At 56.7% G+C, this 24618-nt stretch overlaps 2 protein-coding genes across 2 annotated transcripts; one reads left to right on the forward strand and one right to left on the reverse strand.

Moving 5' to 3' along the window:
* Window positions 1-1222: 1222 nt before the first annotated feature.
* RNF207 (ring finger protein 207) lies at window positions 1223-13770 on the forward strand. The gene is made up of 17 exons (XM_039253230.1): window positions 1223-1413; window positions 2000-2132; window positions 3147-3291; window positions 3385-3466; window positions 3546-3621; window positions 3697-3822; window positions 4231-4277; window positions 4532-4604; window positions 4694-4762; window positions 5577-5645; window positions 5720-5817; window positions 6432-6618; window positions 6762-6947; window positions 7190-7241; window positions 7566-7683; window positions 11825-11905; window positions 12724-13770. The coding sequence occupies exons 1-17, from the start codon at window positions 1223-1225 to the stop codon at window positions 12890-12892; spliced, it is 1902 nt and encodes a 633-aa protein (XP_039109161.1). The 3' UTR covers window positions 12893-13770.
* A 2109-nt stretch (window positions 13771-15879) lies between these two features.
* ICMT (isoprenylcysteine carboxyl methyltransferase) lies at window positions 15880-23821 on the reverse strand. Its single transcript, XM_039253267.1, has 5 exons — window positions 23566-23821; window positions 22760-22848; window positions 21535-21704; window positions 20555-20772; window positions 15880-17629 (listed from the first exon to the last, which is right to left on the reverse strand). Exons 1-5 carry the CDS (start codon window positions 23758-23760, stop codon window positions 17447-17449), a joined length of 855 nt encoding a protein of 284 aa, XP_039109198.1. The 5' UTR covers window positions 23761-23821; the 3' UTR covers window positions 15880-17446.
* Window positions 23822-24618: the final 797 nt, after the last annotated feature.

Consider the following 24618-nt stretch of genomic DNA (forward strand, 5'->3'; position numbering starts at 1 on the left):
CTCTGTCTCTCTCTCTCTCTCTAAAATAAACATTAAAAAATAAAAAAAAAATTTAAAAACCGTACAGAGAAGGTAGGAAATGACCTAACGATGGAAGGCACGCGGGAGAAAATAATACTGGGATAAACAAGGACTGAGCAGACCAAGAACAGCAGAGGGAGCTCTGCGGGAAAGGCTCAGAGGCTCCTCTCTGTCCCAAACCCACCCCTTCTTTTGGGAACCCGACTGGTGGTGGGGGTTGGGGCCTTGATTATTTAGAAGCCTAGTAGGCGCACTTCAGTTGATGAAACTCTCGCGCGTCGCCGAGGGGCAGGCCCTGTTCCGCCCAAGCTGTGAGGCTCTGAGCGGTCAGCCTCTGGGCCGAGAGACCCCAACCGGCCGGCGGCGGCCTGGGATTCCACACCCCCCCCCCGCCGCGCGCGGTCTGCGGAGGGGCGGCCGCTGCTCTCTGGCGCCCCCAACTGGCCGCGGAGGACATGGGGACTCGCAGACCCACTCGTGTCCCAGCCCCGGTCGGTCGGGAGAGACCCCGCGTAGTCAGGGCGCCCTGGCACCCACGAGGAGCCTACAGTCAGGGTCTGGCCCCGCCCAGGTGCTCCTCTTGCTCGGGGCTCGGGGCCCGGGTCCGGGCGGGGGCGAATCAGAGCCTCGGGCCCTGGCGCCGCGCGGTTCTTTCAGGCCTCCGCGGTCCCTCCTCTGCCCTCGGGGCGAGACTCGGGGTGGCCGTGGCGGAGGCCGTCGTCGCGGCGCAGCGGCTGGCCTGGGAAGGGCGCACGGGGGCCCCGTGCCCGAGCAGTGCTGCGGCCCAGAGCGGAAGGGGTGTCGCCTGCAGGTCACCCAGAGGACACCGGGAGGGGAATTCCTGGGGTGGGAGTGAGGCGAGGTGGGCGAAGCGGAGGCAGGGGAAGCTAGACGTTGGGTAGGACGCATTGCCCGGTCCCGCGGCCTGACCTTCCGGGGCCACCAAGGGGGTGCGGGAGAGGCGGGGAGCGCACACAGGGCGCGACCCTCCCGCGCGCCTCCTGCCGGCTTCCGCGGCTCTGGGCGCCCCAGACCCCAGCCCGGGCCGAGGCGGTCCCCGCTCCACGACCGCCGGACGCCCCGGCGGGGCGGGGCGGGGTAGGCAGGAGGGAGCCGCGCGCGGGCAGAGGGGACACGCGGGCTCCGCGGCAGGGACCCCGCGCCGTGCACGCCCCGCCGTCTTCCTGAGCTTTTCCGGAAGATGTCGGGAGCTCTCTTCCCGCCCCCGGAGGGGCTGGGGGCCCTGGACGCCGCGAGCGGCCACCCGCTGGTGTGCCCGCTGTGCCACGCACAGTTCGAGCGCCCGTGCCTGCTGGACTGTTTCCACGACTTTTGTGCCGGCTGCCTGCGGGGCCGCGCCACCGACGGCCGCCTGTCCTGCCCGCTGTGCCAGTGAGTGTCGCCCCCCACCCCTGAGAAGACTGGCCCCGTCTGGGTGGGGGGCTAGGAGCAGGGAGGGCAGAGGCAGCTGGGAGAAGCTGCCCCCAGCCGGCACCTCTCAGCCAGAGAACGCGCCGGCTCCGGCCCTTTATACGGAGCAGGTTAACTGAGGCCGGGAGTAACTGGCAGAAGGCCTCCCCTAGACAGCCGGGAGGCAAGAGGAAGGCAGCGCGGGATCTCAGCACAGCAGTCCTAACACTGCCAGGAATTCCCTTGGGGGACCCCTTGAGTCTTAGGTCAACACAAGCAGGTTACTCTGGCTCACGTTACAGGTGCTGGCCCTAAATTTGTGCGATGCAAGGAGAAGGGGTTGAGGGGAGGTTTGAAACCCACCAACCCCATGGGCCCCCAAGATTCACCCCGGACTGGGCAGAGGGAGGGACGGGGTCAGAGTGAGCACTGGGTGAGACATTTATAGCAGATGCCAGGCCCTATTTTTAGTTCCAGCCTGAAATGTGGGGGGCGGGGGTGGGGGGAGGGAGGAGATAGGGAGCCACGGGGAAGGGGCATCTGGATCTTGGCTGCGGCTTCTCCACAGACACCAGACGGTGGTGAAGGGTCCCAGCGGGCTCCCGCCGGTGGATCGGCTGCTGCAGTTCCTGGTGGACAGTTCAGGGGATGGCATGGAGGTGGTGCGCTGTGCCAACTGTGACCTGGAGTGCGGCAAGCAGGCAGGGATGCCTAGGGGTGGGGTGGGGAGGGGGCGTGCCAGGTTTCAGGGTCCCCAAGCTCCCAGTGTGTGCCCCTAGAGGATTATTCCATCCGTGGATTTTCCAAAACCTTTCTAAGTCACCCTGGATCCCAAATGTGGGCCCCATTTTACCAGTGGGGAGACTGAGGTCCGGAACAAGTGACTTGAGGCATTAGCCACATAGTGGCAGAGGTTAAAGCCATTCCGTTTGGGGAGAGCTTACCAGTCCCCAAACCTAGGGTGGGGTTGGGATGGTCCTTGAGGGCTGCCAGCTGCGGAGCTGACCAAGGGGAAGTGAGGACAGTGTGCTGTTGGAGACAGGTGTTCCTGCCTCCCCTCCCCGAGTCTAAGAAAGAGGAGCAGAGAGAGGCCAGGCTTCAGGCTGGGCTGTGAAGGCTGGATGGGGTAGGTATTCCAAGTCCCAGGAGGACAGCCCTGTGGGAGCAAACTCTCGGGGTGCGCTGGGCAAGGGCTGGAATATGAGAACCAGCAGTACAGAGATGACCGGCAGGATGTTAGGGGTTGGAGGTACGGACCCCAGGAGAGGAAATGGCCTTGAATGCCGAAGTAAGGAGCTGGGTCTGTGCTTACATAGCCATTGTTGGGGTCAAAGCCACAGCTGCGGCCCCAGGTCTTGCGCAGGGAAGGGAACCTTCCTCTTTCCCTCTCCCAGCCAAGTTGTGACTCCAGATGGCCAGGGTGGGCACCGTCATTTGACCACTGCTGAGGGTGCCAAGGAGGGTTTAAGAAGCCTTCAAACACAACATTTTGTTGTAGGTTAAATGTTTCGCCCTCCCCACCCCCCAACCGCTTCAGTCTCATCTGTAAGTTGGGTATATTCGAGCGTCAAGATTTCACAGAAGGGCTGCGTTGGGCCGGGAGCCCGCCCCAGGCTGAGACTGACGCGCTCTTTGACACGGGGCGGGGCGGGCTCAGGGCCTCGGGCTCCTCGCCCGCGGGCAGGCTGAGACTGCGCTCGGTCCTCGGTCCTCAGGACGCAGAGACCACGTACTTCTGCAACACGTGTGGGCAGCCGCTGTGCGCGCGCTGCCGCGATGAGACGCACCGGGCACGCATGTTCGCGCGCCACGACATCGTGGCCCTGGGCCAGCGCAGCCGCGACGTGCTCCAGAAGTGCAGTGAGTGCGGCGAGCCGGGTGGGGGCCGGGTGGGGGCCGGGCCGGGGTGGGCGTGCCCGGAGCCCTCACCGCCGCCCCCGCCGCCCGCCGCAGCGCTGCACGCCGAGCCCTACATCATGTTCTCCACCGACAAGAAGTCGCTGCTGTGCATTCGCTGCTTCCGGGACATGCAGGGGTGGGTAGGGGGAGCGGGGGCGGGGGGCGGCCGGAGGGCAGCCGGAAGCGGGACTCACGCGCGCACGCGGTCCCCGCAGGGAGAGCCGGGCGCACTGCGTGGACCTCGAGTCAGCCTACGTACAGGGCTGCGAGCGGCTGGAGCAGGCGGTGCTGGTGAGCGCGGGGGGTGCCCAGCGCGCCGGGCAGGGCCTGTGCGCTCCCTCCAGGCTGAGGCCGCCCTGTTCCCAGGCCGTGAAGGCCCTGCAGACGGCCACACGGGAGGCCATCGCGCTGCTACAGGCGATGGTGGAGGAGGTGCGGCGCAGCGCGGCGGAGGAGGAGGCCGCCATCCATGCCCTCTTCGGCAGCATGCAGGTGAGGGGCAGTGGGCACCGGACAGCCCCAGGCTAAGCATCCTCATCAACCGCGACCTGATACCCACAGCACGCCTCCTCCCCGCCTCCGCCCCCCACGCCCCCCCCAGTCTCTGGTGTAGTCCGGGAGAGCGGGTGGAGTTACTTAATCACCGTGGCCAGGAGAGTTCCAGTCCCAGGCTGGTGCCATCGGTGCGGGGTGGTGAGGGAACACTCTGCCCAGGAGCTGCTGACATTTAAGGTGAGGGCACCAGGGCTCCTGGGCAGCGGGGTGCAGGCAGGAAGAGCCAGGAGGTTGTAGGGACAGCCAGCCGCACCAGCTGAGGGGCTGGGGCCCAGGCCTGGGTGAGTGCTGGGCTGGGAGGTGGCGGGCTGAGCTGCCCAGTCAGAAGCAGGCTGTCCCTCCCAGGACAAACTGGCAGAGAGGAAAGCGCTGTTGCTGCAGGCCGTGCAGAGGTGAGTGGTGGTGGGGTCTCCACCCACTGGCCCTTGGCCTCAATACACCTATCTCCCTGCCTGGACCTGGGCAGACCCTGCCCCACCCTGGGGAGCTAGACATGTGGGTGAGGAGGGCAGGGGTGGTTCAGGGTGCCAGGGAGGGATGCACAAAGCTGGTGGGTGGGGAGATGGAACTTCCCCGTTCTGAGCCCCCCCCAGGTGGGGGGGGGCAGCACTCCCCTTGGAGATGAGGCTGCCTGCCCCTCCCCCAGCCAATATGAAGAGAAGGACAAGGCCTTCAAGGAGCAGCTCTCCCACCTGGCCACTCTCTTGCCCACCCTGCAGGTAAGGGGAGCTGGGGGTACAGGGCTGGGCACCCCAGCCCCAAGGCCTCCCTCCCCCCTGCCAGGTACAGAGCAGTGTCCTGCCCGCAGGTTCACCTGGTCATCTGCTCTTCCTTCCTCAGCCTGGCCAATAAGGCTGAGTTCCTGGACCTGGGCTATGTGAGTCTCCCTAGCTCATGAGGGGTCTCCCCCTCCCCATCAGAAGCCCACGCTGCACACCCAAGGCTGCACACCCAAGACTCCCACCTCAGGGCTTGGCAGCCTCCCACCCATAGGCTGGACCAGGGCCCTCTGGGCTTACCTTCCCCTCCTCCACACCATCATCTGCAAACCATTTAGGGGCCAGCTGAATTGATTTTAAAAGGACAGTGAAGGGGCGCCTGGGTGGCTTAGTCGGTTAAGCGTCCGACTTTCACTTAGGTCATGATCTCCCGGTTCGTGGGTTCGCGCCCCGCGTCGGGCTCTGTGCTGACTGCCAGCTCAGAGCCTGGAGACTGTTTCAGAGTCTGTGACTCCCTCTCTCTCTGACCCTCCCCTGCTCATGCTGTCTCTCTCTCTCTCTCTCTCCTAGAAATAAAAAAAAAAAAAAAAAATCTCTCTCTCCTAGAAATAAAAAAAAAAAAAAAAAAAAAACAAAAAAACCAAAAAAAAAAAAAAAAAAAAAAAAACATTAAAAAAATTAAAAAAAAAAGTAAAAAAAATAAAAGGACAGTGAAGCCTGGAAGGGAGTGGGAGCCCCGAATTCCCCCCAAAAGTGTCGAGTGTCTCCTGAAGTCCCTCTACCTCCAACTTTCCTGTGGTTTGGGACCCGGGGTGGTGTGGGGGTTCCAGAACAGTCCCAGGAAGGGCTGGAGGCTCCAACACACACCGGCTGAGTGCCAAAGGCAGCCTTGCCCTGGCGGCGCGGGGCCCTCACTGTCGCACCACACCAGCCCACCCTGCCGGGGGCCTGAGCGCCCTCCTCCCACTGCAGGAGCTGATGGAGAGGCTGCAGGGCATCGTCACGCGGCCACAGCGCCTCCGGCCTGCGCAGAATAGCAAGGTGCGGTGGGGGGCGGGGAAGGGGCGGGCGGCGGGGGCGAGGAAGCCGCCTCACCACCCTGTCCCGCCGCCCAGATCGCCAGCGACCACCGCGCGGAGTTCGCGCGCTGCCTGGAGCCACTGCTGCTGCTGGGGCCACGTCGGGCGCCAGGGACCGGGGGCGGCACCAGCACGTGAGCAGCCGGGACGGGGCGTGGGGGTGGCACAAGGTATCCGTCGCAGTAGGGACAGGCTGTTTGCCGCCCATCCCAGACAGAGGGACCAGAAGCCCCGGGCAGACCTAGCAAAGCAGAGCCTGGTTAGGGAAGGACGGAATAGACCCCGGGGGGCTGTCCCCAACAGCTGCTCCAGCCTCTGCCACTCAGGCCAGGCCGGGGTGTCTGAAGGGGAGGGGCAGCTTGGGGTAAGGCCTGACTTTGAGCCTTAGTCTGGAGACCCAGACACCCAGGACAGCATAGAAATGCCTGAACTGGGTGTATGTGCCAGGACTCCAGTCTCCTGACGGGAGACTGGGCGGCAGGTGAAATGCCCAGAGTCCCACGGGTGAGTGAACAAAGTTTATTACGCACCAGCCCTGATACACCTGGACAGACCCCTTCCGGTACATTGACAGTACCCAGGGGAGGTTTTAAACACCATGCTGACGTCCTCCGTCTTGGATGTGCCTTGCACAGGCTTTTTCAAAGCTAAGTGGTTCTGCTGTGCAGTCCCAGGCAGAGGCTGAGAGGGTGGAGACGGGGAGACCCTCCCGACCCCCACATCTGCATCCACACTGGCTTCCCCTCAGGCTAGCAGCGGGCTCAGGCCCCAAAGCGCTGATGGGGCCCAGCTGCCCTTCCCCAGCGGGAAAGATGTTGGGGTCACTGGTCCAGAAGCCCACGCTGCACCGGACCATCAGCACCAAGGTGCTGCTGGCAGAGGGGGAGGATTCGCCCTTCACGGAGCACTGCCGCCGCTACGAGGACTCCTACCGGGTGAGCGGGCGCCAGGGACCTGCAGGCTGGCAACGTCCTCCCGCCCCCCACCTCCCCAAAGTGCAGTGACCAGGTCTAGTCCTGGCCACCCGGGCTGGGGGCTGTGCCTCCGGGGAGGCGCCTCACTAGGTCTCTGTGCACAGCGCCTGCAGACAGAGACGCAGAACCTGAAGGACCAGGCGCAGGAGCTTCACCGGGACCTCACCAGGCACCACTCGCTCATCAGGGCGGAGATCATGGGGGACATCCTGCACAGGTCCGCGCGGGTGGACGCGCACATCGCCTCGGAGTACGCCTCCCTGGAGGGGATGAGAGCAGTCTTCCGGGAGGTAGGCCCTCCCCAGACGCTGTCCCCGTCCCTGCAGCCCCAGCTGTCAGCAGATACAGGGCCGACCCCGAGACAGGAAGGGGAGAGAAAGAGGAGCTTGGCCTGGTCCATCATGAGGCCCTCGTGTGGCAAGCTCTGCAATGATGCTCTGTGCTGCCTGAAACCACGTGAACCGGCTGGGGGTGCCCTGTGGGAATTCCAACTCACGGCCATATGCAATGTCCAGCTCACTTTCTCTTTCAGATTTGGGAGGAATCCTACCAGCGGGTGGCTAACGAGCAGGAGATCTACGAAGGTCCCATGCGACTGCTGCTGGGTGCACCCCTGTCCCGGAGCTAACCCATGTGTCAGCAGGCGCAGGAAGTCAGATACCCACTAACCAGATACAAACTCCCATGCTCTTCCCCTTAGCCCTTGACTTTGGCTCACGATTGCTAATGCCCCAAAACGATGCATGTGAGATCAGGATTCAGTAAGCAGAATACCTCCACAAGTCTCACGGTGCTCTTTAATTAAAGACGCAATCGCTGATGTAGTTGGGATAGATACGTAGACGGTGCCAGGCCTGACAAGAACCTGAAGCCAACAAGACCCAACGCTCTGGCATTGGCCCCCACAGCCCAGCTCCATGACCTTCTCCAGCTGAAGCAGGAGAATGCCTACCTGAGCACCATCACCAAGCAGATCATGCCCTACGTCCGCTCCATTGCCAAAGTGAAGGAGCGGCTGGAGCCCAGGTGAGAGCAGGGGTTGTTCACAGGGGAGCCAAGACACTTCAGAATGTGTGTGGGAAAGGTGCCTTACATTCGGAAGAGCTCCTTTCAGGGAGTGGGCCGGGTCATGAGGGGTTACTCGGCATCTGGGCAGACCAGGTGCTGGTCATCTATCAAAAACACAGAATGAGTGGGCTGCTCGGAGCTCCTGCTTTTAGGGACAACACTGCCCACCTCTGGCCCCTCAGGAATAGGTCAAAGCAGGAGACACTTCTTGGGGGTGAAAGGAGGGCACTCAGGCAGCAGCACATGGAGGAGAAGGCAGAAGAACTGCCTCAGCACATGATTAAGCCAAGTCTAGGCTCTTAGAACCGTACTCGGGCATCAAAAGGTGTTACAGTGGCAGAAAGATGTTGGTGGCAGGTTCTCAGTGTATTTGTCTCTCGGGTCAGCTGGTCGCCCTGTAGGTCTGGTGCACCACCGTCAGCCTGAACTCTTCCTCCACCACCCTCTTGGGGACTCCCATTTGCCCTGCCCCTCCACCCCTCCATTACTCTTTGGAAAAGAGTGCACAGGAGGTACATATTTTGGACAGCACAAGTCTGAAATGTCTATATTCTGCCTTCCCACTTGACTGATAGTTTGGCTGGGTATTGAATTCTACATTGAAATTCTAGATTGGAGGGGGCTTAGTTGGTTGAGCATCCAACTCCATTTGGGCTCAGGTTATGATTCCAGGCTCATGGAATTGAGCCCCTTGCCAAGCTCCTCACAGAATGTGGAGGCTGCTTGAGGTTCTCTCTCTCCCTCTCTCCGCTGCCCCTTTTCCCTGCCAGTGCTTGCTGTCTCCCTCTCTCAAACAAATAAATCATGAAATTAGAGATTTGAAGATTCTCCTTTGAAGGCATCATTGTATTATTTTGTTTCCAAGGTTGTCTTTGAGAAGTTTGAAGGCATTCTGATTCCTATCTTTGCAATGAGACCTACTTATTCTCTTTAGAAGCTTGTGGAATTTTCTCTAGTCCCAGCATTCTGAAACTTCACACTGGTGAGGGCCTACTTCCATCCTTTAGGTCTATTCCACTAATCAGGAAGAACTGGTAGGTCCTTTCAGTCTGGAAGTTCATCTGCTTCCTTTTTTTTTTTTTTTAAGTTTGTTTATTTTGAGAGAGAGAGAGAGAGAGAGAGTGCGCCCACAAGGCAGGGAGAGGCAGAGAGAAATGGAGGGAGAATCCCAAGGAGGCTTAGCTCTGTCAGTGTGGAGCCCAACGTGACATTTGAACTTGCGAACTGTGAGATCATGACCAACTTACCCAACCGAGCCACGAGGTGCCCCCATGTCCTTCAGTTCTGACATGTCTTTTTCAACTAGTTCATTGATTTCTTCACTTTTTCTCTTCCTGGAATCTCTATTATTGGAACATTGGCTTTGCAGGGCTGATGTGCCTTCTCATGATCTTCTTCTTTGTCTTTCTGCTGTGCTTTCTGCGATTTCCTTTTTCTTCCAACCCTTCTATTGAAGAAAATTCCCAAGAGCTCTTTTTAAAATTTCATTGTTTTTCATCTCCAAGAGCTCTTGTTTTGTACTGTAGTACGAAATACTACCTCCTCCCACAGCATTCTGCTGTTTTAGCCCTCCACGGCTGATAGGTGCTCGTTGTTTCTTTCTCCCTTGTCTTTTTCCTGCAAGTTTTTGTTTAGGTTTCTGTCTTCCGTTTTTTTTTTTAACCTTTTAATGTTTACTTATTCTTGAGAGAGAGCACATGAGCAGCAGAAAGGCATAGCAAGAGCAGGAGACACAGAATCGGAAGCAGGCTCCAAGCTCTGGGCTGTCAGCGCAGAGCCCGATGTGGGGCTCGAACCCACCAACTGTGAGATCACGACCTGAGCTGAAGTCAGATGCCCAGCCAACTGGCCCACCCAGGCGCCCCTCTGTCTTTCATTTTAAAGGCTTTTCTCGGGTCATCTTTGATCCTGTGCTCATTTTACCAGTGGGGGGCGGGGCAGACCGGAACAGAGCACATGGGTAGCATCATTGCAGGGGTGGGGGGATGGGATGGGCAGGGCTCCTTTCCGGCGTTCCCCAGTCTCCTTCCTGCTGGCCACCGTGCGCAGCATTTGCAGGCAGCCCTGGTTTTCGTTTCCCACCTGTGTCGTGCCCTTGTACTTGTGCAGACACGAACCCTTCAGGGGGCTGGCAGGGAGGGGCAGCCGCTCAGCAGCAGGGGGCTTGACGGTAGCCTCCCATTTCCGTCCTCCGTCACAGAGGCCAGGGGGCTGCCAGTCCCCAGGCCCCCAAGGACTCTGTCGTGTGAAGGGACTCGGGCCTCAGCTTGTCAGGCCGCCAGCTCCAAGCTCAGTTACCACTAGACCCTACGGCTTCCACACGTTTGGCGCCACCCTCTTCTCAACCTGGAGAGGATTCTTCCATTGCTGTTTTGGGCCCTTTACTAGAGATTGAGTGAGTCTGAGGAGGAAGGAAAAGTGGCGTGCAGTGGCCACGTTCCTCTAGAACTGCCAAGCCACCTTTCCGGGACGGCTCTGACACGCGCGCAGAGAGGTCCCACCCAGCACGGCATCTGCACAACTGTGATCAAAGCCCTGTCCACCCAGGACCGGGGCAGCGCCTGCTCCGAAGCTGGCATGGCGTCGTTTACTCCACAGATGGTGTGATTCCGTTTATAAAACCTCAAAACCAGACAGACCCACCTCTGGCATTAGCGGTCGGGATGGTGATTACCCCTGGGTAGGGGTTGTGGGGGGGGTTCTGGAAGGAGGTGACGTTCTGGGTGCCGCTACCCCACTGGGTCAGGTTGTGCGCGCATACTGAGCCTCGTGCTCATCGTTTGTGCGCATTTCCTTTTGTGTGCTCTGCTTTGGTGAGAAACTAGCTTCAAGAACTGTGCTCCTGGCTGCCTGTCTCCGGGCGGAGATGGCGCCTGTGGTGGGTTTTGGTGAGGTTGGGGGCAGGGGGAGGGGCAGGGAGGGAGGCTGCCTCTGTCCTTTCTCAAGGCACCATTCTCCAGGCATCTGCAGGCATCTGGCGTTGGGGCCTCCGCTTCCTCCTCTCCCAGGGCCTGGAGCCGCCCCCCCCCCGCCAGCCTGCTCCTGCGGCCCTGGCGACCTCTGGCTGCAGCCCTTGGCCTCTCAGCAGCGCTCAAGAGCAGGGCTGTGGCCGCTGTCTTCACCGTGCTCCTCTCTGGCTTAGGAGGCAGCCCACACCGGATTCCCTCCTGCTGCTCAGGCTGCCCCTTTATAAGTGGCCGCTCTGTCACCTCTGCTCAGTGCCCAAGGTGTCAGCTTTCCGCAGGGTTCAGTCCTAGAGCCTCTCCCCACCCTATACCCTATGCTTAAGGGGCTTCATCTGGTCCCCCCATTTGAAAACCCCAATGTGACACAGCCCCCAAGCCCCCCCCACCGCATAGGCCCTCCTAGGCTCGACCCCTCCAGCTGCCCTCTCCCAGGAAGGGGGGGTCCACTTGGGCATGGCACGGGAGCCTCAGATCCCACAACAGCAGAACCCCACTTCCTCCCCCAAACACGCCACCCTCTCCCCTCAAGAGTGGCATCCCACCCCCCAGGTGCCCAGGTGAGAAGGCCAGGGAGCCTTCTGATCTCTTTCCTTCCCTCACCCCATTTGCAACCCACCCCGAATCCAGCTGATGCGTCTGTCTCAGCTCACAGGTGTCCCCCGCGGCAGCCCCAGGCCACGCCACCATCAGTGAGCCTCTCTGGCCCTTCTAGGGTGTTCCATAGCCAGAGGTCTTTTTAAGAGGTTAGAGTTCCCATCACTCCGGGGCCCAACAGCCCTTTCGGGACCCTCCCTGTCCGCCTGGGACCACAGCAGCCTCTGGCCACACCCTAGTCACAATGACCTTTGAGTTCCCTAGAGAAGCCAGACCGGGTCCCCCTTCCCAGACAGTCCCAGGATCCACAGCTCCTGCTGTTCCCCACCACCTGGCCCCACGGTGCCTTCCTTCCAACCACAGTGCGGCTGCCGTCCGTGGGAGCAGCTCTGACCCTCAGTAAATCGCAGAGACCAAAGCGCTAGGGGTGCCCCTGAGTGTCTCATTCAGTTTGGTCTTGTCCGACGAGGAGGCTGAAGGACAGACAGCGGCCGGCTCTGCTGCCCTCGAGCCTCCCAGGAACGGTCTCTCCCGCACAGGCTTCAGGTGCCCACGGAGGAACAGCTGGACCCCCTACAGAACACACACGAGGAGGGTGTCAGTGCGGAGACCCAGGCCAGGTAAGGCAGGTCTTTCCAGCCGCTTCGATCTCAAGACACCGGTCCCGGGTTCTCTTTCCCATTCGGTCCAGGCTTTCTAAGAGCCTCAGCTGGGTCCGTTTGTAAAACACGGGTCGGCGAGGTTCCAGACCAGGGTGGCGGCTTCAGAGGAGACGTAACCTGCGCTCTAGCAGCACAGACGGCCACGGCTGCCGCCCACACTGCTCACACCAGCGAGGGCTGCGGGCACTGGAGAGCGGCTCACAGGCATTTACACCAGGGGAGTCAGACTCACTGGAATGAGGAAAAGTAACAGGATTTTCCTCCAAGTGAGAGCATCACTAGTCAGTGGAGCCAGGGCACTTGCCGAAGTCCTTGCCAGCGGGAGAGAAGTGCGTGCGGTAACAGACCCGCCACTGTCGCAGGCTGATCTTGTAGTGGTCTGCTCTCAGTAAGTGAGCTCGCCACGGGGCAGAGAACAGGGCTGCAGGAAACCAGAGCCAGGAGAGCTTGGAGGGCGTGGGGTGGTCTGCCACTGTCTAGAGTGGCTGGTGACAAAGCAGAAACTAGTCTCAGCCTCCCGGGCACCAGGCTAGTCTCAGATGCGTGGAGGAGTGTCCATTCAAAGCTGCTGTCACCATGAGCCAAAGACGTAGCCTGAACTGCCGATGTTTTGGCAACGAAAACCCATCAGAAATGAGAGGAGAGTCCTTTAGGAGAGAAGGTTCTGGTTGGCCTGCTGGTGCCGTCCAGAGGGCTTCCTGTGCGGTAAGCCACACTGACGCAGGCACACAGTGAAATGGGGTGGCAAGCAGCACTCACGCCAGGTGTCCCTTTAGGAATGACCCGGTGAGTGTCGCAGAGAAGAGAGAGAAAACGTCAGAACCCAGAGGGAACAGCCGGACTCTGAACAACCTCAAAGAGCCTCTGCTGAAAAACAAAGATCCTCATAGACCCAAACAGAAAAACGGGGGTGAGGTCCCCCCACGGAAAGAGCGCCCGACTTAGCAAACAGGGCTGGTCCTGAGGGTTGGGCATTTTACAGCACGCAGGTCAAGACTGGGATATTCAAGAAAGGTTGTTCCCATCACGTCCTAAAGGGTAATCACTCATCAGCAGAAAACCCCAGACACTCTGATCGGTGCTGATCTCAGATTCTTTGGCTTAAGCTTCATTCTTCCCCACGTTTGCGCCGCACAAAGTCTCGGTCCTCATCACGGGGACCAGGGGCGACACCGCAGTCTACGTGGAAAACGTGAGCATGTGAAGGTACATTGCGAGCCCCTCGCTGGCCTGGCACCTCCGTCTGCGTGTGAGCACCAGGCCCTGCACCCGTCAGTTGCGCCGAGCTCAGGTCGCAAGGCTGCCACTGCCACCTCCGTGCAGCGCCTGCCCGAGGTTCAGGGTGTCATGAACCACGGCCCCCGCCAGAAAGTTCCAGCCGGTAATCTGAGTGCTGACTCAGCAAAAGGGAAAACCCGTCACTCCTGCTTCCTCCTTTGACGCAAGGACTGAGCTCACACGGAAAGGAGAGGCGGCTGGTGGCACCGGCTGCGGGAGACGGTCACTACAGCTTCTCCACAACTTGTTCCTGCTTCTCCAGACGACTGTCACTCTCGTGTTCACCTTCTACTGATAGTAAAGGAGGATTCAGAGTCAATTTTTCTCCAGAAATTGCTACTCCTGCATGGTGCCCTTTCTATCAAGCAGAACTTCACAAATGCTTTAAAAAGGAAAATTAACCCAGATGACCTGAAATTCTAAGTTTTGGAAGTAAAATGTCCACACAGTCACATTTTAAGGAAATATCCAGCTTGATTTCAGTGGTTCAAACAGCAAATGGATGGGGCAACTGGGTGGCTCAGTGGGTTAAGTGTCTGACTTCAGCTCAGGTCATGACCTTGCAGTTCATGAGTTCAAGTCCAGCACTGGGCTCTGCATTGGGTGGTATGGAGCCTGCTTGGGATTCTCTCTCTTTCCCTTTCTCTCTGCCCCTTCCCCACTTGGTACTCTCTCTCCCTCTCCCAAAATAAACTTGAAAAAATTAACAAACAAACAAACAAAAAACCCACCAAAAACCCAACAGCAAATGGCTTCCATGTGCCAGGCAGGCCAGCACATCAGCCGTGAGACCCTCACATCGCCACCCCAGCTCTGCACCTGCGTTCCGAGCTCGGAGGTTCTCATTCCAAAGCATCACAAACCCACAAGAGCCTAAAGGGCAGGAGGCACTTGTCGTAACAAACTGTTTAGAGGTCAGAACTCAGAACTGAACTGAATGGGCAAAATCCACCTGATTTTATGCTGTAGGTCCCAGACATTTCTTAGCCAGAGAGGATGTGATCTCAAGTGTCTACATCCCACACAATCACACTATCGTTCATAGTGAAATCAAGTACAGTTTTATTTAAGAATTGGAAAGAATAATCAGTATCTGTGAAAGAAAATCCAATTTAAAATATTTAAATAAACATCTCTGCGTGTAAAAAGAAGAGTAAAATAATTACTCCATTAAATTACTCTCCTAGCTATGGGGCGGCTTCCTCTAGAGCAAGCGCTTGGGGCCACCCCTGGCGGCTGGCCCTCCAAGCCCAGGAAGAGGCTCTCACAGCAGGGCGCAGAGAGCAAGCCTCTCCCGCTGACATCGAGCCACTACAGGAGCAAGATGCGGCGGGAGGTCATGACTATCTAAGGCAGTACGAAAGTGCAGAAAGGGACAGTGGGCCACTGTTCCTATTACGGAGGGGCTGCTATGAAAATGAGCGGGAGCTGTGGCCGGTCCTCCCGAGCCTAAGCTATTAACACGTGTAGTGGTTTAGGAATACATGCCTCTCATGTCAATCAGAGGGTTAAATAAATGGAAAGGATTAATCCAGTTTAGTTTTTAGGCTCAAGAAGCAGTTCATACAAAGGAAGGTGTGGTGGGGTCTGCTGCCTTTTGCATTCAGCCAGGCTCACCCTACTTACTCCCTCTTTTCTGTAAACCGCTGGCCACAGCCTGCAAATCCTCACAGAACGTTTCATTTTACGCTGCTTCAAAGTAGCCTTGTTCTGTGCCGTGCCTTTTTTCCATTTAGGAATACTCACTTTAAAACCTGCAATGGAAAAAGTAAGTAATCTCTTGACAGTTTCTTAATTTGAGGGAACTGGTGATGTGGCCTTTACCCAAAAAGCTTTGGGAATACCCAAAAAGCCTGTACTTCATTAACCTGATTCTCTGTGTGTACACTGTCACTGCTAAATATATAAAGTTAAAAATAATCTGAAAATGTCAGTACTAGATGAAAGTCATTCACTTGCCAAATCCTGCCCCGAAGTAGTTCATCTCTTCTCCCAAAGTAACTGCTGACTTCTGCCCTGGGTGTAAAAGTCGGGGTGAGGGTGCCCCCCTCATCCCACGCACGGAAGTATTTTAAAGCCCAGGTGGTGCAACAGCAGCACCTTGCGGCAAAACACGAGGCCCACCTTCTGGGTTCAGGGGCGCGGCAGGAAGGTGGGCTTTGTGAATCCCGGCAGGTGGAGCGAGTCGAGATCGCCAAATGCCAACACCTTCAGACTTTCTGTCCACAAAGCCAGGGGCCGTCATTAGCTGTTCTCCGTCTATTACAGACAGCTTCACAGGCCCTAGTGGGAACGAAAGCTGGGTCTGATCCTGCTACAAACAGCACAACACTTTCCCAGCCACGCCCTCCCCCATCCTGCAATCCTACTGAGCGGAGTTTATTTGGCTAAGGGTGGTCTGGAGAACAAGCCAGAAGCGAGTCAACTCAAGGTCCCAGAGTTAAGTGCATGTTGACGTCCCCCGGGGGAGTGTTCGTGCCAGAGGGACGTGCTGCTGAGCGCTCGGGCGGCGGCCTCGGCCAGCCTGGCTACAAGGCTCTCACGAGGGCCGATGGTGGAGTCCACTCACACGGGCGAGTGGCATCCCAGTCATCAACAAACCCGTAAACCTCTTTGGTATACATCGGAACAAAAAAATTAATTAGGCCATGAAATCTAGAAACAAGTGATATTTCTGAGTTGGTAAAATGCTCTTCTGAACACACATTCCTGGTGTCCGGTACAGCTTAACCAATGTCCACGTCTGTGTGGCTCTCACACAGCATAGATTTCATTTACGCCATTCTCTCTTATCGAAGCATTAAAAATGTGTGACGCTGTTCTTCTAAGTTCTCACAACACCCCTATGAGGTAGGTGGTAGTGACCCCATTCAAAGGATGGGGAGTCTAGGCACGGAAAGGTTAAGTGGTTCCTCGAAGCCGCCAGGTGCGGCATGGTCGCACGGCTGCCCCCCAGCCGGGGCCGCTGCGGCCTTCGTGATCAGGCTTCGTTAGCGCCCCCATAGATCTGTAGGAAGGACTCCACGCGGAGACCAAGGCCCTCTCTGGTCCAGAATTAAACATGGGTCCTAAAGCTTACCTATTTCAAGCCAACCACTCTCCCCAAACTTGAGAAACAGAAATGCTGACTACGTCTCCATTGGGATCATCTGCTCTGTTTAAGACTTCTCTAAGCCGACTTGCTTGAACTTTGTAGGGATGTATGCTTAGCTTAGACCCCTTTGGAAAAGACAGTGTGAAATGCCCTTAGAGATGCTGGAGTTCTGAGTACAGAACACAGAAATCCGTAGTTAGCAGATTTGAACTGAAATGTAAAAATATAAGCTATGGTGAAATACGACTGAAGTCCCAAACCAGCGGAGAGCACGGCTTCCCGGTGTCTGCCAATGCCTTACACAGAGCGGGCGCTCAGCGAGCATCTCTTTGATAAAGGAAAAAGCACACCTTTGACATGCCTGTGTCACTGCTAGCAGCCCCCGCTGGGGAGAAGTGTAGGAGCCAGGGCCCCGGGGAAAGCCACAGGGCCTGCTCTCCCTGGCCCGAGGTGCCCTTGTGAACACAAGACCCTCAGCCAAGCCGCCTGGAGGTGTCCATATAAACACCCAGAGTCCCCTCTGAATTTATGCGCTATTTATAAAAAATAGATATGTAAATACGATTAAATATATTAAGAGCCAAAGTGCCTTATAAAGAATTTTCTTAAAACTGTATAGACGCTCATGCACTTAAGCACAGAAAGAAGGAGGTCAAAGCTGTGCTGTTGGTTTTCGGTTAAAGATGCTGAACACATTTCTAACGCTAAGCACTGATGCCCACAGCCCTTCTGGCAGAAGGCTTCCTCAACATAAGGGGTGAGCCCACCTCTCCTGAGGGGTCTTGGTTACACCAAATACCTCGTGGGGCAGGGTGTGTGGCCTGGGCTCCCGCCAGGGCCCTTCGGGAGGGGCACTGTGGAATATTGCTGTTATCTGCTCCTCATCCATCTTTGACCTATGTCCTACCTTGATTGAGCCCAAGAACAGATTGCTCTAGGGTACGATGGGGTCCTTTGGTCCTAAGGCCTTCTGACCATTTGGTCTCGAGTGATATTCCAGAAGAGGAACTGGTGATGTACAAAAGGATTCAGACAATCCATCTGCAGCGTGGCTGCCGGAGGCAGCTCTGTCCCGGGCTGCGTGGGGGGGGAGGCCCCTTGGCCCCGCCTGGCCCGCTCCCGCTACGTTATAGCTCCACCTTGACCCCTTTTATAAAAGGCAGGCCTGTGGGCACCCGCTTCTTATACTCCAGGTACTCGTCTCCGAAAAAGTGAATTAAAGAGATTTCCTCCTCTTCTGTTCGATCTCGGAAGAACCGCCACACCGTCAGAGCGTAGCCAACGCCACAGATGGGGTTGCAGAGCATCACCTGACAGGGGACACGAAGTCGATCAGGGTCAGAGTGTCCTGACACCGCCAAGTACGGCGGCATCTGCTCCTCCTGCACACCTGGAGGGCTTCCCGCCCGGGGGCCCCAGCGACTCTCAAATACCATCAGGGCCGTGAGAGCCGCGGCCAGGGCACCACTCACTGCAACCACACCGCTACCTCCACACAGAGCTAAATACACATCACTGTCGTTCCCTTTCACCCACATTCCTGTTCCTCTTATGTGACAGAGACTTAAAAATTAAAACATCGACTTTTCAGGTTTCAGTCCTCAGGCTGACGGTAGCTCCTAGCCTGCCTCCCCCGTTCCATGCACCCCCTCCAGCCTGCACCTGCCTGGTCCCCTGCTCCTGGCCCCCCACAGCCCCCCCTCCCCCGACCAGATCCACTGCTACCTGAGCTTATGAAATCACTTCTTTCCTACTCCCCTTTCCCCAGAAAGGCAGCACCTCGGCCACCTCCTCTGGCCCCCTTCCTCCGGGCCGTACCCACCGTGACTGCCTCTCACCTCCTTGCTCACGTGTTTTCCCCGCCCATCCACTGCCAAACAGTCCCTCCAGGCCAAGAACATCTCCCTGCTCTCAGGAACTTCCTGTGCTGTGTGGGAGCCCCACTACCCCACCCCTGCCCGCTCTGACGGACCCCTACGGACACACACCCTGCCCCAGTGGGCAATTTCCACCGAGAGCAAGGCACATGCCCCCAACTCTTATTCCCATCACTCTTTACCGGGCACTTAACTGTATTTCAGGTACAAGCTAAGCCCCTTACAACCAACACGCCCCTACGCTGAACCTCTGAGCAGGCATTGCTGTCCTCAGTGTGTGAGGACAGAGGCTAAGCAGCCAGCGTGGGGGCCAGTCCTGGCCCCGCCAGTGACCCCAGAACCGCATCCTCACAGCCAGCACACACACACGTGTGGCTTCCCGACATGCCCCATACTGGGGTCTCCCAACTGCAGTCCACAACCCGTTAGTGAACCCTGACATCCGTTCAGTGCATCACACACCAAACAGACGACAGGAGTATCTGTACTCAGTAAGTGTCGCTCTGGGAAAGGCTTGTTCCATTTTCACACACGTGTGTGCTGGGCCACAGTGTAAAAAAGACCTATGGTCAAAGAGGTATGAAAAATCCTTATTCCTAAAGCACTTAAATACATAGGTAGGATTTATGGTAAATTACATGGTTGACTATAATCAACTTGTTCCCAGGGAGTGTGATTGTTAACGCAGCAGTCTTAAGTCTCAGAAATGAAAGTTTTAAAATAAATCCTGGGTTGGGGCGCCTGGGTGGCTTAGTCGGTTAAGCGTCCGACTTTTGCTTAGGTCATGATCTCGCGGTTCGTGGGTTCGAGCCCCGTGTCGGGCTCTGTGCTGACTGCCAGCTCAGAGCCTGGAGCCTAACTTCAGATTCAGTGTCTCCCTCTCTCTCTGACCCTCCCCTGCTCACGCTGTCTCTCTCCTAGAAATAAAAACATTAAAAAAAAAAATTTTTTTTTTAAATAAATCCTGGGCGGGGTGCCTGGGTGGCTCAGTTGGTTAGGTGGTTAACTTCATGATCTCATGGGTCAACTTCATGATCTCATGGTTCGTGGGTTTGAGCCCCACATCGGGCTCTGTGCTGACAGCTCAGAGCCTGGAACCGGCTTCGGATTCTGTGTCTCCTTCTCTCTCTGCCCCTTCCACATTCATGTTGTCTCTATCTCTCAAAAAGTAAATAAATGTAAAAACAAATTTTTTAAGTAAATAAGTAAATAAATAATAAAATAAATCCTGGGTGCCTGGGTGGCTCAGCTGGCTAACCATCCAACTCAATTTTGGCTCAGGTCATGATCTCACGGTTCGTGAGATCGAGCCTGGAGTCGAGCTCTGTGCTGACCGGATGCTCTCCCTCACTCCCTGCCCCGCTCATGTTCATGCGTGGTCTCTCTCGAAACAAACTTTATAAAACAAAGAAATGAATAAAATAAAATAAAGATAAATCCTGTACAGTAACCTGCCCCTTCCACGCCTTGGGGGCGGGGTCGCCAGAGAGTCCCAAAAGGACCATGTATTGCCAGTGGAATGCTTGGGCACCCAAACTGGATCTTCTCAAGGAGGTGAGGAACTTCCTAAATTCTGTTCATATTCTCTGGCCAAGTCTTTCTAGGACCAAGAAAACAGATTCAAGAGGCAATGGTCAGAAAACAAGGCTCAGTCTGCAACCTGAGACAGAACCAACCTCTGTAGCTCACATTAAACCTAATACATGACCTTGGCCTCATCAACAGCAGCTTCTAATGAAAATCAGAATCCACTGAAGCAGCAGAAGGCTCTCTCTCCCTGAAGCGCCATCTCGGTTCCCATCCCACAGTGGTGCTCCAGATCGAAGTTGAGGAAGCAGGGACGGGGTAGAGCAGATGGGGTAATAGCACCTAGAATCGCCAGGAGCTTACAAGTTTAGGACACCCAGATTTTAGATACACAGTAAAAAAAATGTTAAGGACTACATCCATTCTTTTGGGTTTTATTTCATTACCACTTGAAACATGACAAGGGGCACATGCATCTATTTACAGGAGATCAATAGGGGCACCTGGGTGGCTCAGTCGGTTAAGCCTCCGACTTCAGCTCAGGTCATGATCTCGTGGTCCATGAGTTCAAGCCCCGCGTGGGGCTCTTTGCTGACAGCTCAGAGCCTGGATCCTGCTTCAGATTCTGTGTCTCCCTCTCTCCCCCCCGCCAAAATAAATAAACATTAAAACAAATATTTCTAAATAAAATAAAGGAGACGATAACCTTGTATACCTGCTGAAATCGCTGAACTGTACACTTTGAAATGGTAAATTTTATGGTGTGTAAGTTAGGTCAATTTTTAAAAATGTAAAAAAATTTAAAGGCAACCACTGCCATGTATACTGTACCTGGGTTCCAATGCTCCAGTAAAACCACCCAACGTAAGAAGGATGCCGAAACCAAGCGTACACTCCACTTGTCACCAGGGTATGCGTTTCTGATTTTTCATTCTGCACCACGTGATTGAAGTTGGACCCAGCTGTGAACATGGCCGCTTTCCTCAGACATTCTCCAAAGACCACCATCAGCAGCCCCAAGGCACTGAGCCACGTGATCTGCTTCAGTTCTGGAGGACAGAGAGGTGACAAACAGGAAGTGAAAAGGCAGCCCGTGGGGCTCCCCCTGGGGGCACTTAAAATTAACCTATTTCTCCAAGGCGAGCAGCATCAGGAAACATGCTAGTGGGCAATTAGCATTTGTCATCACATTAAAATTTAAATATAAGCAAAACACATTCCCCTAAGTTGTGCTGTTCATCTGCTTCAAGTGCCAACAACCCAATTAGAGCATCATGGCAAAGACCCGATGGGCTCTCCACCCGTGTCCCTCTGTCACATGCCTCTCCTTCCCTTGGGGACAAGGACAGCTAAGTGAAGCAGAGAAGGATCCAGTGTTTCCCACCCTGGCCCTTTCCCAAATCCTGGGAACCACATATATTTTATTTAACTTGCTGTGGAAAGTTCCACAGGAGAGTAGGTTTCCAATGCAGAGGTTCCTGCTAATAACCTCTTCACGGGAAAAGTCTCAAGTCACAGAAAATAAACAGATGCAAATTTCTGACTGTAAAATTAGGATTACAGGACTTCCTATGAGGTCATGCGGTCCATTACAGAAGGCTTAAGGCAGACGGTCAACATGTCTTCTGTTCAAAATCCAGAAGCAGAACCCACAAGCTCTGCTCGTCCTTCATAAAGAGCTTAGTGGGGACAGAGAGCTGAGGAAAGTCACTCGGGGAGATTACAGTGGGAGGGGAGCCCACGTCACTGCCCTCAGGCCTGCACAGAAGCTACCCCGCTGCCCTCCAGAGGGAACTGTGGGACACACTGACCTGGCCAGAAGATATTTTCGAGTGTGAACTCTATCCAAGACGAAAGAGCAGCTACTGTGTACTCCAGACTATGATTCAGGAGAAAAGAATCCAAGGATAGACTTTTCGGGTTATTGACTGCTGTGACCAAGTATTCAGAGTAATGGAATAGGGACAAGGAGCACATATACCTATTTAAAAACAAAAAGAAAGAGAGGTCAGTTGGGGCAAGGGAATCCAAGTCAGCCACCAAAATGGAGATCTGGGTCTGCCAAAGTGTCCCTGAATCCTATGAGGAGGTTCTGTCGTCACCTACCTGAGCGTGGACATCAGGCACCCAGATTAACATGGCTCGTCGGGTCTGCAGAAGGTGGGGCTTTAGAAGGTCTATGTTTTGAATGTAACAGGGGGCGCCTGGGTGGCTCAGTCGGTTCAAGTTCAGCTCAAGTCATGATCACACGGTTTGTGAGTCTGAGCCCCGCGTCGGGCTCTATGCTGACAGCTCAGAGCCTGGAGCCTGTTTCAGACTCTGTGTCTCCCTCTCTCTCTGTCCCTCCCCTGCTCATGCTCTCCCTCTCTCTCTCAAAAATAAATAAATATTAAAAAAAAAAAAAAAAAAAAAGAATGTAACAGACCCCACAAACAGACGAGGGTTGAGAAGGCATTAAGGGCCCTGCAGTCTTTTAAAAATGATACCACACACAGTAAAATATGAAAGTGGGACAGAGTCAAAACAAAGCAGTGATGTATGTCATACCAAAATTCAGCAAAACAAGTAACTCCAGCAAAGGAGGATTAGACGGCTCGGAGAAAGCCTGACAGGAGATGAAGCTTTTTACCTTGAAGCCACCGGTTCAAATCCAGGTCAGAGACTAGAAGGCTCAAAGGACTGAAATCATAGTGTAGGGGAAAATCCTACAGTGGCTGTGGGGGAGGCGCTAGATGTGACCTAACAGAAATTAGAGACGGAAAAGACCTGTGAAGGCGAGCAAGAGCCTTGCCCCTTCCTGTCACCTGCACTCTCTCCTGGGAAGGGCTCCTCACAGTACTGATGCCGAGCCTCGCCTACAGAAGGGTCCCGGGGAGACCGGCTTCTGCTTGCAGGAGGGATCTGGGGGGACGCTGGAGACAGCACAGAAGCCTTCAGCCAGTCAGAGACAAGACGCAAGGGTGAGGAAATAGCACTTCTGACCCTCTGAGCCTCCCAATCTCGCCTCAAAGCCACTAGTTCCCAAATACATCTTACCAGCCAAAGTGGTTCCAAGAAGACTGGCTGAAACTTAGCAACATCCCGCAGCCGAACACAAAGCCGAGGAAGCAAGCTCGGATGGCTATCTGAAACGGACCCAAAAGAAGCTCGGTCACCTGGCTGTTCCCTGAGCACACGTCCCACTTCCTGGGATACGGAGGCTACTGGCAAACACGCAGAGCTGATCTGCTCCGAGATTAGGAGGGCGAAGTGGAGGTGCCAGGGGGTCAAATCCCGCATCCACTCCTCTCTGGCTGTGTGGCCTTGGGCAAGTTACTTTCCCTCTCTGGACCTCCGTTCCCAGCATCCCCAGGCACTACGGGGATAAAAACGGTACCTACCTTTTGCTGCGAAGAGGACCCGCATAAAGCACTTAAGAGTTAAGCGCTATGTGTAAGTGCGAGCTACCATTGCTAATTATTATTGCTCTTGTGATTTGGAGCAGTGGGGAAACCGCGTGAACCCAGTTCACCGGCCGGATTCTCCCAAGTCCACGCAGACAGTCGAGTCGGGCCATGCGCGGCCCCGAGCCCAGCCCGCTCCGCTGGCACTGCGGGGGCTTCTGCCCGGACCTGGCAGCAGGTTAAGGGTGTCTCCACACCTCCCATGACACGGAAGAGCTCGCGGGCCCGCTTCCTCCCCACCCCAAGCGCAGCTGCCGAACCGCACCACCTGCAATTTCCCACCCACTCCGCGGGCGAGGGAGGGCCCGCGCCCCCTCCCCTCCCCTCCCGCAGGCCCCGCGCGCCCGGTCCCGCCCTCGCCCTGGCCCCGGCGCCCCCCGCCCCCGCGGCGGCCCGCACCTGGTAGCGCGGCGGCCGGTAGAGCAGCAGCAGCAGCGCGTTGAGCCCGGCCACGTAGAGCGCCAGCCCGGTGCGGCCCTGCAGGCCGGCGCGCGTGAGCAGCGGCAGCGCGAGCACCGAGGCGCCCAGCAGGAAGGTGGCCAGGCTGAGGCGCGCCTCGGAGCCCGGCGGGGCCCGCGCCGCGCAGCCCGCCATGGCGCCCGGCGGCCGACGAGCGGTCGACGGCGCCGGCTGTAGCCCGGGGAAACCCGCCCGCCGCGCCTGCGCACTGCGTCGCCGACGCCGGCCGGGAAGCGCCGCTGCCTGGAGCCGCGCGCCGCCCGCGAGCTCTCGCGATATCGCCGCGCGGCGGGGCGGGGGCCCGGCTTTGGCTGGAGCGCCCCGCCCACGGCCCCGCCCCGTCGGCCCCCGGGGGAGTGGGGGAGGGGGTTCCTCTGACCCAGGCCGAGCGGCGGGGGCCGCGGGCGGGGCGCCTGGGTCCCGCGCAGGGAAGCGGCTGCCGGCGTCTGCCAGGAAGCAGCCCCAAACTCAAGAACGTCCCGGTCCCGAGAAACCGCGCCCTCGGACGGCCCCGCGCGGCGCCCCGGCGAAGCCGACCCCCTGGGCGCGCAGGCGCGAGCCGGGAGGCCCGCCAGGCGCCCCGTGTGCAGACGCACCACCCGGTACCCGCGTCGGCGCGCGGGACCACCGCCCGCTTCGCGGTGAGGGAGCGTGTTGGCCGACGGTGAAAAAGCGCAGGAACGGGCAGAATACGAAAGTTTACAGCGCGACTTTGATCAAAAGCAAACGCAAACGTGTGAGCATGGGGAGAATACTGAAATAGAAGCCAGGATTATTTAACAAGCGGGCACCTTCGCGTGATGGGACTCGGGGTGACAGTCACTCTCTTCTTTATAGGTGTTTGTGTTTTCCGTATTGCCCGCCATCAACATACATTACTTCTTGCATCGGAAATTGTTCTCTTTTTTGGGAAAGGGTTAATGCCCTCTCCTCGGGGAGCTCACAGAGGGATGATGAAGGAGAAAGGCAAGGAAGCAAGTGACCAGAATAGAG

Source organism: Hyaena hyaena, unplaced genomic scaffold, assembly GCF_003009895.1.
Source record: "Hyaena hyaena isolate Hyena2069 unplaced genomic scaffold, ASM300989v1 scaffold_443, whole genome shotgun sequence".
NCBI lineage: Eukaryota > Metazoa > Chordata > Mammalia > Carnivora > Hyaenidae > Hyaena > Hyaena hyaena.

What these genes read in the sequence shown, in the direction of transcription:
- RNF207 (XM_039253230.1), top strand. Translation starts at nt 1,223, where the DNA reads ATGTCGGGAGCTCTCTTCCCGCCCCCGGAGGGGCTGGGGGCCCTGGAC. An exon ending in CTCTCTTGCCCACCCTGCAG is followed by an intron (nt 4,605 to 4,693) that starts GTAAGGGGAGCT and finishes TCCTGCCCGCAG; the next exon opens with GTTCACCTGGTCATCTGCTC. An exon ending in TGAGAGCAGTCTTCCGGGAG is followed by an intron (nt 6,948 to 7,189) that starts GTAGGCCCTCCC and finishes TTTCTCTTTCAG; the next exon opens with ATTTGGGAGGAATCCTACCA.
- ICMT (XM_039253267.1), bottom strand. Translation starts at nt 23,760, where the DNA reads ATGGCGGGCTGCGCGGCGCGGGCCCCGCCGGGCTCCGAGGCGCGCCTC. An exon ending in CGAAAATATCTTCTGGCCAG is followed by an intron (nt 20,773 to 21,534) that starts GTCAGTGTGTCC and finishes TCTGTCCTCCAG; the next exon opens with AACTGAAGCAGATCACGTGG. An exon ending in ACTGGAGCATTGGAACCCAG is followed by an intron (nt 17,630 to 20,554) that starts GTACAGTATACA and finishes GTCCCCTGTCAG; the next exon opens with GTGATGCTCTGCAACCCCAT.